The sequence below is a fragment of the Salvia hispanica genome, chromosome 6 (genome assembly GCF_029641045.1).
Source record: "Salvia hispanica isolate PSC_SH4W2 chromosome 6, Shi_PSC_v1, whole genome shotgun sequence".
NCBI classification, from domain to species: Eukaryota; Viridiplantae; Streptophyta; class Magnoliopsida; order Lamiales; family Lamiaceae; genus Salvia; species Salvia hispanica.
Window position 1 is genome coordinate 8,090,214 of NC_142697.1, and position 15,041 is coordinate 8,105,254.

The window sequence follows — 15,041 nt, forward strand, 5'->3', positions numbered from 1 at the left end:
AAATTCAAAAGATAATGTGTAGGACCAAAATCATAAAATGAGCATATGTTCAGGACCAGTTTGGGCCTTTACTCTTATTATTGCACTGATGATTTATACTCATTTTATGATAGATTAATAAAGAGATGAAAAAATAGAGAAAAATATAATAAAGAGAGAAAAATCTCTCTCCATTTAACACACATAACCACTTTTTTGTTCTTCAATTAAAATAAGATATTCAACTCTCTTTATCTCTCCATTAACCAACAACTCTCAAAAATTCCGTGTCGATTAAGAAATGCGTCATCTTAGCCGGGATGGAGTGCTACAAGAAAGACGAAAAAGTAGAGAGGAAAAAGTAAGAGATGCCAAAGAAAGAAATAACTCGATTAGTTTGGGATGTCTAAAAAAAGAATATGAATCACTTAACAAGGAATATAAGGAGTACAATAGAAAAATAAATAACTAGATATTACATTAAATTATAAAATGATAAAATCAAAATTTATTTGAGAATATATATAGTACTAGTATATTAAGTTATGATATTATTCTTCCATTAAGTATTCAAATTATTTTAAAGTCATGACCTATCAAAATAGTTTGGTTTTTTCTGTGAACTTTAAATGTTGCATGAAAAGTCATGAATTTTACTGGCCTTGTGTAAATTTCTGATCCGACCCGACCCAACCCAATAGATTTCCTACACAAACTTATCCTACGTGGCGCGCCAAAAGCGTGACTTGACAAATGACTATTTTAAAATTCAAAATTCACCGAAAAAATCAACTATTTTAACAATTTCATGACTTTATTGACAAATTTGCATTATTTTATTATATAATGTGTTAATTAGTGTTACCATTATTCATTTATAATCTAAATTAATAAATTTTCCTAAAATAATAGTATTAAAAAAATATATTCTCCGTTGTATTAAATATGAAACGTTTGTTTTTCGGCACATGATTTTATATAATGTTGTTTTGTGAGTTAATGAAGAGAGAATAATGTAAGGGAGAGAGAAAAAGTAAAATAATTATATTTCTATCTAAGGAAACATTTCAATTTCAATAGGACAAGCCAAAAAAGAAAACGTTCAATTTTTAGTGAAACATAGATAGAATTTAAAATTAAGGATAAATTAGTTATAAATTATATTGTAAAATTAAAACATACTCCCTAGTTTTATGTTTTTACAATTTTATGTAAATTTATTTTCATTCAACAAAATTTAGAGGAAACTCAATAGATACTTTTGTCCAAAAATAACTAAAACAAATGTGAATATAAGCTGCCCTTAAACACTATTACAAGAATCCAAATTTGAATGTGAAGAAACTAAACTGCAATTAGAGGATGAATGTAGTGATTCTCATTCCCCATAAACACCGCGATTCTCAAACCTATAGACGCAGCTCAGCGCCACCAGCACTTCAGCAATGGCCGCTTCAGTCTTCTCCTTGTCACAGAAATGCAGCGTCTGCAGCAGCAGCACACAAGGCCTCGTATCGAACTTGAGCTTATCCACATGCCTCTCCATCTGCCACTTCACCGTATCCTCCGCCAACGGGCCCAGCCACCCCATGATCTCCACCGTCGCCGCCCTCCACCCTTCCGCCAGGAACGCATCATCCTCGCCGAATCTCATCAGCTTGCTCAGCTTCGCCCTCACCGACGCCTTCAGATTCTCCGGCAGCATCTGGTACAGCGCCTCCCGCTCGTCCCGCCCAATCAAAGACGACGAATCTAAATACTTCTTCACCAGTAGGATCACATTCGCGTAGTGCAACGCCAGCCCCGCCCCTCCCAATGTCGACGCCCCAGCCGAGTGGAAAACTCTATTGTTTTTGGTGATTTTTTCTCTCTCGGTATCGAATGTGTCCCAATCATTGAAGAACATCCCCGATTTTCGGAACCGGATTTTATTTGGTTTAAACTCTGTGTGGACATGGCCAGGATGTTCAACCATTTGCTGCTTAATCTTCTGAATCAAGTCGAGATCTCTCTGCTGCTGGAAACACGCGACATTGAGCAACGAGATCGCAGGGAGAATCGTGATGTAGGGCTTGAAAACAGAGCAAATTCGGATGTACACGATGATCACAATCGTCGCCATTATGCTCACGCATTTATCACGCGATTTGCGCCACAGAGAAGTTTCCTTGAGATACTTGACGTCCTTGCGCTGGATCTCGAGTTTCTGGTTGAACAGATTGGAATTCGCGTCCAATTCCTTGTTCCTCCGCTTCATCTTCCGCTCCGCAACCTCCATCTCCGCCAGCGCCGCCAGCGCAGCGTGCAGCCTCGAGGTCGCGGACACCAATTTCTCCATCTTATGCACCCGTTTCTCGGAATTCCTCGATCCATATTCCAATTTCCCGAAATCCATGACGCCGAGCTTCAGATCCGCATAAACCAGATCGAACTGGTTGAGCCAGGGATCGCCGCAGTTCTTCCCCAGGCGCGCGACGACCGCAGCCGCGCGATCGAGGTCCTCGGTCCGTTCGCCGCAGGCGAGGCTGAGTAGAAACTCCTCGTCCGATGAGGTGAGGTATGAAATTCCTTTGGATTTGATGAGACGGTTTTTGAGTCGGGAAATCTCGTCGTCGGAGATGGATTTGTAGAGAGAGATTAACCTCGACATGGATTTGGCAGTCTCGAATGCGAGGATTCGCAGACGAGGAGCTTTCTTCTTCGACGCGTCGGTACAACGGCGGTGGTCTCTTTTGGAGGAAGCGATATCCGGCAGCCAACCTTTATGCTTGAAACCGACCATAATGAATTAGGGTGATAGAATTGAAATAATAATAATAATAATCGGGGGAGAACCGAGCAGATTCCCAGGATTTGTCATTGGAATAGGGTTTCAATTTGGAAAATTGGGGAAGATGAAGCTTTATCTAAATTGTGGATTTTGTTTTATGTTTGTATTAAATAAATCAAAATAATATTGATACAGAGTAAAACAGCTAAAAGATTTTCTCAATCCAACGGCGGTTGTTATATCGGAAGAATTCGTGCATTCTACCATTTCGTCCTCCCATTTTAGATTTTTGTAACATTTTCTCATGCAACGGCCTACAAATCTTCATTGTCAATCTAACACCAATATAACTTGATCGGTCTCCAAGTCTTATCTTCCAATACTGCATCAAATTATATATATAGCCAAATTGTCAAATACTTCAGTTGAATACTGCATCAAATTATATATATAGCCAAATTGTCAAATACTTCAGTTGCAAAGGCATAGGTACAATACAACATATACCCAATTCACCTGGAAACATAGAATGCAATTCTCTTAAGGAAATATGTAATGGAACACAGGGACGACGTTTTAACTGAAAGGTTAGATTTTACTGCAGAACTGAAACTGTTCATGCATGGCTTAAATGATTGATACTCCTCTAATACACGTGTTCTAGCCATACAATAATTAGATGATATTTAAGAAATATTCCCACCGTCCACGAATAAGAGTCTTGTTATTCTATTTTGATCCATCCGCAAATAAGAGTCCCGATTCATAATTATCATAAATGGTAAAGAGACCTCACATTCCACCAACTCATTACACTCATATAAACATTAAAACTAATATATACAAGTTGGACTCATATTCCACAACTTTCTTCCACCCACCTTCTTAACATTTACTCCCTTCGTTCACAAAAAATAGTCACAACTGTGAACGACACGAGTTTTAATGAAAAATTGGTAAAGTAAGAGAAAAAGGAGAAAAAATAGGTAAAGTAAGAAAGATAGAGAGAAAAGTTGGGTAAAGTATGAGATATAATTTAGACTATTTTTTGTAGACATCCCAAAATGGCAAAATGAGACTATTTTTCATCTACGGAGAGAGTATTAAAACACGTGTCGAAAATAAATGAGACTCCTATTGACATACTTGGATTTTGTTGGTTTTAGAGAGTAATCTTGCATGGTTTTGATCACATTTCTTCTATTATCGGATATGATTATGATTAATTCTCTATTATTTTGATATTTGACCATTTTGTTAAGAATGTGTAGAAAAAGGTACAACATATATGGATGTGCAGCAACCTTGGTTTGAGATAATATTAACTGGATATTTTGAAGTCCAATCAGCCACTAATGCATATCAATCTCTTTGTCTTCGAAAGAGCTTCGCGTTGGTACCTCGCACGCCTCAATAGGAGTTCGGTAGAAGAAGTTATGGCTGTTATAAGAACACTGCACATTCCAGAAAATTCCACGCGGCCGGGTAAATTAACCACCCGGCCGGGTACGGTGTTCTGTGCGAAAACAGTCAGACAGTGGTCCAAAATGACCACCCGGCCGGGTGAATTTTATTCTTTATAATTCCACCCGGCCGGGTACGCTATGTTGGCGTATTTTTATGCCAAAAATGCGATTTTTGATAGGGGATTAAAAGGAAGAACGCCTACGTTTCATAATTCAACACTTACCGCCTCCAACACTCACACACACCCCCAAGAACACCTTTGAGAGAGGAAATTGAAGATTGAAGACTTCAATCGGAAGATTGAAGTTGCCATTCCATAGATTCATTCTCACAGAAGTATCTTAATCTTTTCTCCATGTATTTCATAGAATCTTTTGTTTTGAACATGATTTTTATGAAGAACATGAGTAGCTAAACCCTTTTTGTAGAATTCTTGGTGATGATGCATTAATTTCATAGTTTTTATCCAATTGATTTTTTTCTTACCTTGCTCTTGTAGTTATTTGATTATCTTGGGTTTATTCCTTTCAATTGCTTGATTACCACTTGATTGTGTAGGATTAATTAGATTAATCGGGAGATGAAATAATTAATCTGGAAATAGGAATAATTCACACCTTAATGCAATAAAACTCGGGAGAGTTGAGGTTTTGAGTGAGGTCTTTGACCTAATCGAGCTTTTGGGTGTTAGGGGTTTTTGGATTAAAAGGGGACTTCAATCCTAGCACCTAATCTACAGGTTTCTCACCTCGGAGGTGGTTTAATCTATAATTGTGGCCGACTTAGTAACTCTAGAGACATCAAAAGGTAAGGCAATTTGATTGGATAAGAGCTTGGAATTGTGCATCGGATCCCTGAGTTCTACAATTTTCTCCATATTATCTTTTCACTTTGTGTTTACTTGCTTTTACTTGTTTATTTGCTTATTATATGCTTTTATTAGTGTTAGAACAAACCAAACTTTTTCCGATTGTCTACATAGTAGTTGACATTTGTTCGTGGTAGTTAAGTTGATACAAATTTGTCTCTATGGAATACGATACTCTTGCTTGCTATTTGCTACACCAGCCCCGTACACTTGCGGGTACTACTTGTGTTAAAATAAGTCGAGTCAAGTTTTTGGCGCCGTTGCCGGGGACTATTTTGTGTCGTTAGAGCTTAATATCGTGATAATAATTGTGATTACTAGTCTAGATTTTATTTGCTTTATTTTTATTTTTACTTTTGAGTTCTCTAATCTTGGTGTTTATTTTCTCAGGTTGTATGCGCACTCGTTCTTAAGGTCCACCTTTAGAACCCATCGATCCCGAGATCGAAGCATCCAACAGGAGGAGTAACGCTCAGAGGAGGTTGAACCAAAGGATCCATGTATCTTCACCGGGTCATAGGCGTCCAACCTCCCCCGTCAAGAGAACTCCGTCACCTACTCCGTCTCCACCTCCATCACCGATACAGTACGAGCCTAATTCTCCAATCCTAATGGAGAACAACGGGAGAACAACGATGGGGGAAACAATAATGAGAAAAATAATGGAGGGGGCAATAATGAGAATCCTGTCATTCGCCAACTCCGAGAGCAGATGGCAACCATGCAAAGGCAATTGGATGCGCATAACGTGAGGCCAGTGCCGGTACAGAATCAGTTTGCCTACAGATAAGTTGTTAATCCTCCAATCAACAATGAAGGGATAGCCGCCAACCGGTTTGAACTTAAGCCGAGATTTATAAATATGGTGGAGGCAAATGCATTTGGTGGTAGGAGCGCAGAGGACGCCAACAAACATCTGACTAAATTCATACAGATAAGCAATACTGTGAAGGCTAATGGTGTCTCAGATGAGCAAATCCACCTCAGACTGTTCCCGTTCTCCCTGAAGGACGAAGCCAAGGATTGGTACGATAGCATGGACTCCAACTCAGTCACAACTTGGAATGCAATGGTGGAGCTTTTCCTAGATAAATATTACCCACCGAGCGAGGCACTCAAGCGACAAGCAGAAGTCATCTCTTATGCAATGCAGCCTCAAGAATACATTCAAGAAGCATGGAAGAGATTCAAATATTTGATGAAGAGATGCCCCAACCACGGGTTAAGCCCGGGGCAACAAATCCTAGCTTTCTATAGAGGAGCCATTCCAGAGGTAATGCGTGAGTTGAATATGAGCGCAGAGGGGTCACTCTTGAAGTTGGGAGAAGAAGAAGCACTTGAAGTGATCGAAAGTGTAGCTTCAAATGATTAGGGGTGGAGAAACGAAAGAAACAAATCCTACAACGTAGCATCCGCATCTGATTTTGGTAGGATGGACATGATGTCCAAGCAGCTGGACTTCTTAACTAGCAAGCTTGGTTTTATGGGAACTGAGTCATCCGGGCTCGAAAGCCGACAAGGGGCTGAAGATGTGAACTACGTTCACCAATGTGGCAACAATGGAAACTTCAACAACTACCGCCCCAACCAAGGCGGTGGTAATTACAACCACTATGGGAACAAGGTCCATCCCAACTTGTCTTACGGGAACCCCAACAACGCTCTGCAGCCACCACCAGGATTCCAAGTGTCTAATGGCCAAGTCAAAGAGTCGAATAAGGCCGAGCTCGAAGAAGTCTTGATGACTTTCATAAAACACACAGGCGAATGCATGACACAATCTAATCAGAGGCTGGACAAGGTAGAAGCTAATGTGGAAGGTTTGAACACACACATGAAAAGCATCGATACTCAGCTCAGTCAGATTTACCAAGCTGTGGGAACTCTACCCAAGCCGGGACAATTTCCTGGCAATACAAGCACCGATCCCGTCAAACACAAAGAGTGCAAAGCCATATGTGCCACCATTCAACCCGATGAAGTGGAAAAAGAGGTGGATGGAGAGACTGCAGAGGATAATGTTGTTGAGGAAGAGAAGAAACAACCTGAACCACCTTGATTGGAGCCATATACTCCTAAGATACCGTTCCCTAGCCGAATCAAGAAGGAGGTTGTGGATGAGAAATTTGAGAAATTGTGGGACACCTTCAGGAAGGTGAATGTGAATATCCCACTAGTAGAGGCTCTGCAACAAATGCCTATGTATGCAAAGTTCCTAAAAGATGTGATCTCCAAGAAGAAAAAGTGGGTGGACTACGAAACAGTGAGCATGTCGGAGAATTGCAGTGCCATAATCCAGAAGAAATAGCCGGCAAAGCTTAAGGACCCTGGAAGTTTCAACATATCATGCGTCATTGGTGATGACAAACACACGAAGGCACTTTGTGATTTGGGGGCGAGCATCAACTTGATGCCCCTATCCTTCTTTAGGAAGATGAAAATCGGCACTCTCAAGCCGACTAGAATCACGCTCCAAATGGACGATAGATCTGTCACCTATCCTGAAGGGATCATAGAAGATGTGTTAGTGCGGGTAAACGACTTTATATTTCCCGTTGATTTTGCCGTGCTTGACATGGAAGAATATAAGAATGTGCCGCCTATCCTTGGTCGGCCATTCTTAGCGACAGGAAAGCATTGATTGATGTTTCAATGGGAGAGCTTACCCTTCGTATGGGCACCAAACACCATATCTTGTCCATCTACAATGCCATGGGGAGTCCTAAGGTGGAAGAGCTTGCTATGAAGAAAGATTGCAAAGTTGTGCACGTTGTACATGTTCAGAAGGATCAAATGGTGAAGCCCAAGGTCGAGAATATTTCATTACCACAGTGTCTATTTGTCCCATGTGATGGATCGAGTCATTGCAAAGGAAGACAGAAAAAGCTTAAGGAAGTGAAAGACAAGAAAACAGAGGCATCGAGCTTACCCGGGTTTGAGCTGATATCAAATGATAGCATGGTGAAGAAAATATGGTGGAAGAAGAGGTTGGAAATATCATACTTGTCTAGACGCGAAGAAGAAGCCAACATCCCCATTAATGGGGAAGTGAAATGATGAGCTTATTGAAGACGTCGAGCCAACGGCGATAACCAAAGGTACTATAGGGGAGGTAATCCCTAGTAGGTAACTTTAGATTGTTTTTGTTTTAGATTATCCATCATATAAGTCTCCCTTCGCCACCAACTTTTCAAACTTGTTCTTTGCATAGCCTTGAATAAGTTTGGGGGTAATATGGTGGATAGTGAGCCTTATAAGGTATTTTACTACTTTATTTTTGTTTCAAATTGATTAGTTGTCTTTTGTTGCTTTTATTTATGTTTTAGGGTAGATTTGCTTTAGACCTCCGTGAGTTGTTTTAGTTTTGGGTTGTTGTGGAATTGAATTTGAACTTGTGTGAATTTTGGTTTCTTGGGGTAAAGACTAGTTGTTAATGATAAAAACATCATCCATCTTTTAAGCTATCATAGTCTTTGACTTAAGAGTTTGAGTAATAGGTGCATAAGTAACGAATTGCTTGTTTGCCTTGATTCATGCTATTACCCCAGTGATATTTGAGCCAAAACTTCGTTTCTGTATGATTTTATCATATGCTTATTGTTGTTTCTAGAACTTGTTCCTAATCATATTAAGTCTATATCGTGAATGTGAATTTAGGAGATGACGTTAGGCATTCTTTGTTTTCCTCTTCACAAGTGTATATTTTTTTTGTCTTAATCCTTAGTTAGCCTTCCTAGCTTAAAAAGTGTCCCAATGTCAAATAATTGTTAAGTCACCGTCAAGAGTGATAAGCCTACAAACTTGGAAGCACATATGGGGCATTGTAAAAAAAATAATGGAGGTATAAGCTAGACGAAGTCTAGAGGAATAAAAAAAAAAAACAATAAATTTGTGGAGGTATAAGCTAGACGAAGTCTAGAAGAGTTATTGGTTGGGTTTCAAAATAAATGGGGACCGGATGGGAGGAAGAAGTTCGACAAAGTCTTACTTGTCTGAGATTTGTATTGGGAAATGGTTTTTTTTTTGTTGGGACGTGCTTCTTATACTTTTCAGCCATTTAATCCTAAATTTTCCCTACCGTCCAAAGAGCCACATTACAACTTTAATAAAGTCCTTTTTGATTTTAGATTCACATTCACATTCTAGTAGAGGAGATGTTTGATTTGGAGCAAGCCTATGGTAAACACTACTTTTAGTTTGATTTGAGAGTATTATTTCTATACATACACTTTTGAGAGTGGAATACACACACACATATCTTGAGAGAAGCATGAATCCAAGGTGATATACAAGTTATTAGTAAAAGTGCACTCGACGGCTTGACTTGATATAATTTGTATTTTGATATGCTCTTGTATTCCATACTCTTTGAAACAATGATGATGTCTAAACCCCTTTAAATCCAAGTCTTCTTTTAGTTCTTTTTGTTCATTGCTCGAGGACTAGCAATTAGATTAATCGGAAGATGAAATAATTAATCTGGAAATAGGAATAATTCACACTTTAATGCAATAAAACTTGGGAGAGTTGAGGTTTTAATTCACACTTTTAATTCACACCTAATCGAGCTTTTGGGAGTTAGGGGTTTTAGGATTAGAAGGAGACTTCAATCCTAGCACCTAATCTACAGGTTTCTCACCTCGGGAGGGGGTTTAAGACTTAGTAACTCTAGAGACATCAAAAGGTAAGGCAATTTGATTGGATAAGAGCTTGAAATTGTGCATCGGATCCTTAAGTTCTACAATTTTCTCCATATTATCTTTTCACTTCATGTTTACTTGCTTTTACTTGTTTATTTGGTTATTATATGCTTTTATTAGTGTTAGAACAAACCAAACTTTTTCCGATTGTCTAGATAGTAGTTGACATTTGTTCGTGGTAGTTAAGTTGATACAAATTTGTCTCTGTGGGATACGATACTCTTGCTTGCTATTTGCTACACCAGCCCCGTACACTTGCGGGTACTACTTTTGTTAAAATAAGTCGAGTCACCTATTCGCGACGGACGGAGGGAGTAGCAACCATATCTATCAAGAATAGGATTTCTTTCTTCAAATTTGGCCTTTATGAATTGTCTAAAAAATTAATTTAATTTTTATTTCTGATTTTAAACTTATTAGGGTTTACACTGGGTAATTTGCGGACATGGTTTATGACAAATTTTCAATGCATATGATGTATTATTCCACTCTCCAATTATATTAGTTGAATTAATTAAATGCAACGCTCCCTCAATTTTTTTTAATGCTGCAATTTTCCATATGTATAAAATTAGGCACCATTTGGATCTTCGTTAAATTGATAGATACCCATCGATTTCCCTTCATATTCATGATATATACACACACTTGATATGTGTGTGATTTATCCACACACTTGATCTTGAACAACTCCAATAACAAGGACAGTAGCATGTTTGGGTAATATTAGTTGAGAGAGAACTTTTTATGGTCATACAAAGAAAAGCAATGTCAAAGGAAGAAAATAGACCATATATGATCATACAAAATCAAAAAATATGTATACACATGCCTATAATCAAAGATTGAAATTACTAACCGGATATAAGCATTTTCTCCTTTCATAGATCCAGATCTTCTCTTTGCTAACGCGTTTAGAGCAAGTGCATAATATAAGAGAATATACTTCCTATATCAAATCTAAACAATGATAGAAAATAGAATCCACTTAAAAACTAGGGCTTTGACCTTGCATGACGATGAGGTTCGGGTCCTAACCGAAGTTCAAGGTCTACAACAGGTGGCACCTCCGCCAGTAACGGTATTCTCCTAATATTAATGTTGTGATTTTCTTCAGCTTGATTATCCTCATCATGGCTCCGATCATTCTCAGAACTCAACTTTTCCCCAAGGAACGAATCAGTGGGAACACTGTCGTTAGAATCCTCGCTTGGCGAGATTTCCAACTCGAGGAGTTTCACCCTATCCTTGCGGTGGATGTTCATGTGCCCTCCTAGTGCTTGTGCGTTGGGAAACCCTCGTTTGCAGAAAGTGCATCCAAACGACTTCGTTTTGAAGTTTTGAGCAAAATCATCTCCTAATGTAATGAAGTCTTGGGTTGATTCCATCCTCGAAGGATTTATATCCATTTGCAAAATAGAGTTTTGAGAGAGGTGAGAGGAGGAGGAATTACACAAATTGAGACCCTTTTCTGAGATTATGGCTGCAATTTTAGCTTTAGTTTGGTTTGGGATAAAATAATTAAAGAGTTGGTCAAATGGTCGGTTGATCTATTCTATTAATAGCTGTTATCGAAAACATTAAATCAAGCACGCTCATACATTTGGAAATAAAATATTTGATGAACGATTAAGAATATCGAGAGTGCTAGGAATACTTGTGTCTCAAACATTGACGTGGTACATGTACATCGGCAGGACCACGAGTATACTCTAGAACTACCCCATTCGTAATTTGTTAAGTCATTAATTAGTTATTCTAATTTGTCATTTTCATCATCGGTAAATAATCATCCTACTTATTATATTTACTATTTTTAATAATAAACTCAACAATTTATTAATTTTTTTGGTAATGGACATTTCATTAATTTTATTCTATCATTTTTTCACTATAGTTCAAAATTCGAGGTAAATCAAAATTTTATTGGCGGAACGAATGAGTATATACAAATATGATGTGTGGTATCACTTGATTTGATTTGGCAAAACACATTCTTAGATCCTTATACTTAATCAAAATGTTCATTAGGTCCTCGTATAAATTTTTCGTTTTAATAGGTCCTTATACCTTTCTCATAAATTTCATCACATTCTCATACAATTTTTTCATTTTAGTAGGTCCTTATACTTTGATTATAACTTTTATTAGATCCTTATACACTTTATTCTTTTACTTTTATCTTAGATAATAATTTATATTTAATTAAAATTAATGAACCTTTTAATTTTATTATTTAACTTTTCTTATGATTATAAATATTCAGATAAACGTATCTTTCAATATAAATATAAATAATCAATTGAAAATTCGGAAAGTTATTCTATAAAAAAACTTCGATCTTAATCTTCAATTATCACAGTTAATCTTTTTATTATTCTCTACAACTTATTGAGATTATTGGATAACGAGATGATATTATCTTTATAGACTATGCTAAGTTAAATAATGGAATATTAAAAAGTTCATTAAGTTTAATTAAATTTAGATTATTATCCAAGATAAATGTAAAAAAGTCACTAAAATAAAAGATTGTACAAGGACCTAATGAAAGTTATAATAAAAGTATAAAAACCTACTAAAACGAAAAATTGTACAAGGATCTGATTAAAATATTATGAAAAGTATAAGAACCTATTAAAACTAAAAAATTATACAAGGACCTAATGAACATTTTGACTAAAGTATAAGGACCTAAGAATGTATTTTGCCATTTTATTACCGTACATTCGGTCAAACACGTTAAATATTACAATTATTATAAATTAAGGAATTGTATAATACTATGTTTAGGTCATGTCAACTTGAGAAGTAAATTATAACCCGATCAAGGTCAATATATTTATATAACGCAGTAGTATTACTTTTTCAGAAATGCTTAAGTAAACTAATCTAAATGACGTGAACATCAAAAGATAAATTTCAAAAATAAAAGATTAAAATATTGAATCTACAACAAAACAGTACCAAAAAAGGAATAAGAAATTTTTTAATACAATTAAAGCTGCAAATTCATGCTTGCAAAAATATACTCCCGCCGTCCTTGAAAATTTGTCAATTATTTTTATTTTCGTCATTCCCTATAAATTTGTCATATTTCACTTTTACTATTTTTGGTAGTGGACATCATATTCCACTAATTCATTCTCACTCACATTTTATTATAAAACTAATATGTAAAAATAGGACCTACATGCCACTAACCTTTTTAACTCACATTCTATTACATTTCTTAAAGCCCATGCCGGGTCAAATGATGACAAATTATGGGGGACGGAGGGAGTATTACCAACACTTAAAAAAGATATCTCTATTGTTGGTTTTCCAACTAAAATTAAAAGATGCAAATAGAAGTGTCTATTAATATAAAATATTGAGATAATTAATTTATTCTTAACTCAGAGACGGTTTATTTTGTGTCCTAAATTATACTCCATCCGTTCCTAAAATTTTGTCACAATTTTTCATTTCCGTCCGTCCTCTAAAATTTGTCACATTTCACTTTTTATCATTTTTGGTAATAGACCCCACATTCCACTAACTTATAACTTATGTTCACTGACATTTTATTATAAAACTAATACTTTAAAACAGGACCCACACCTTACCAACTTCCTCAACGAGAGATTTCGGAAAAAGAGTCTCAATCCGCAAGCCCTTCGAAATTTGGGATTAATTTCGCTGACCTTTCAGAATTTGGGATCATGGCATACGAATTTTTCGAATGAAGGGATTTTTGAATTTTCATCTATTTATTCTTCTTTTTTCGTATTATTTATCCCACAATATTTAAAATTGACTTGATTACCCCCTAATATTTCACAACAATTTAGATTTTGTTTTCACCCAATTTCTTCTTCCTCCTACTTCCCAAACCATCCTGTTCCACCGATGCTCCTACTTCCCCAACCATCCTGTTCCACCGATGCTCCTACTTCCCCAACCATCCTGTTCCACCGATGCTCCTACTTCCCCAACCATCCTGTTCCACCGATGATCAAAAATCTTTTTCTCCTGACGTTTTCCTTCTCCAACATAATTTTGCTGATCTGATTTTGAACCACAACCACAGACACATATACAAACACAGTAGAGTTTAATCATCTACTACTATATTTTGTGCTATTAGTAATTTCTTTGATCGATTTTGTTCCTTGAACTTCTTCATCATCCAAAAGCCCCAATTTTTCCTTATAAACCTACACACAATCACGAAATTCAACAAAGAGAGTGTTGTTAGGAAGCGTGATCGGAACGAAGAGAGTATTCAATTGAAACAGGATGTGAATGGTGAGCAGAAGGGAGGAGGGCAGAACGGAGAGAGGTCGGGGAAGAAGAAGAGGAAGAGGAAGAGGAAGAGGAAGGAGAAGGTGTTAATGCTGTTTTGTAGGGGTTTCGATTCGGAGGAAGAACCTCGAAGAAAATGGCAATGGAGATACTCCCTCCGTCCTTGATAATTCGTCCCAGTTTTTCATTTCGGACCGTCCCACATAATTTGTCCCATTTCACTTTTACTATTTTTGGTAGTAGACCCCATATTCCCCTAACTTATTCCTATTCACGTTTTATTAGGACCCACATTCCACTAACTTTTTCAATCCACTTTTCATTACAATTCTTAAAACCCGTGTCCGGTCAAAGTGATCCGAATTATTCGAGACGGAGGGAGTATGATTTAATGGTGAATGCTTGCTGATTGAATTCAAATAATGATGAGTATCTAATTCTTGATTTGCTGCTTAAATACAATGGACGCGGCGGTGATTACACAGAATTGTGTGAAAATAAAATTGGAGTAAAATTCCAATTAAAATTGTGGTAAAAATATTAGGAATAATTAGGTCAATTTATAAATATTATGGGATAGATAATAAGAAAAAAGAAGAGAAAATTATTAAAAATTCAAAAATCCCTTAATTCAAAAAGTTCGCGTGCCAAGTTCTCATATTTCGAAAGGTCAGCAAAATTAATCTCAAATTTCGAAAGACTTGCGGATTGGGACTCTTTTTCTGAAATCTCTCATTTTTCAACCCACTTTCCATTTTATTTTTTAGAAACCGTGCCCGGTCAAACTAGGACAAAATTTGGGGGAGGGAGGGAGTAATTTTTTTTTTAAATTTCCAAACGTAAACAGTGCGTTTCTATTTTGGGTCCTTAAAATGATTATATTTTTTTTTTGTAGTAAAAGAAACATCCAAAATAATTTAAGCATTCTACTCTCGTGCGCAAGGTGCACCTAGCAATATTATGCAGCAAT

General features: G+C 36.9%; 2 protein-coding genes across 2 annotated transcripts; both read right to left on the minus strand.

Moving 5' to 3' along the window:
• Positions 1–1,251: 1,251 nt before the first annotated feature.
• On the minus strand, positions 1,252–2,910 carry LOC125206168 (protein PSK SIMULATOR 1-like). Its single transcript, XM_048105456.2, has one exon. It carries the CDS (start codon positions 2,759–2,761, stop codon positions 1,358–1,360), a length of 1,404 nt encoding a protein of 467 aa, XP_047961413.1. The 5' UTR covers positions 2,762–2,910; the 3' UTR covers positions 1,252–1,357.
• A 7,869-nt stretch (positions 2,911–10,779) lies between these two features.
• On the minus strand, positions 10,780–11,193 carry LOC148923147 (transcriptional regulator TAC1-like). The gene has a single exon (XM_089061411.1). It carries the CDS (start codon positions 11,191–11,193, stop codon positions 10,780–10,782), a length of 414 nt encoding a protein of 137 aa, XP_088917537.1.
• Between the last annotated feature and the right edge of the window lie 3,848 nt (positions 11,194–15,041).

Bases quoted from the DNA above. Each gene is read 5' to 3' on its own strand.
- LOC148923147 (XM_089061411.1), bottom strand. From the start codon at position 11,193: ATGGATATAAATCCTTCGAGGATGGAATCAACCCAAGACTTCATTACA.
- LOC125206168 (XM_048105456.2), bottom strand. From the start codon at position 2,761: ATGGTCGGTTTCAAGCATAAAGGTTGGCTGCCGGATATCGCTTCCTCC.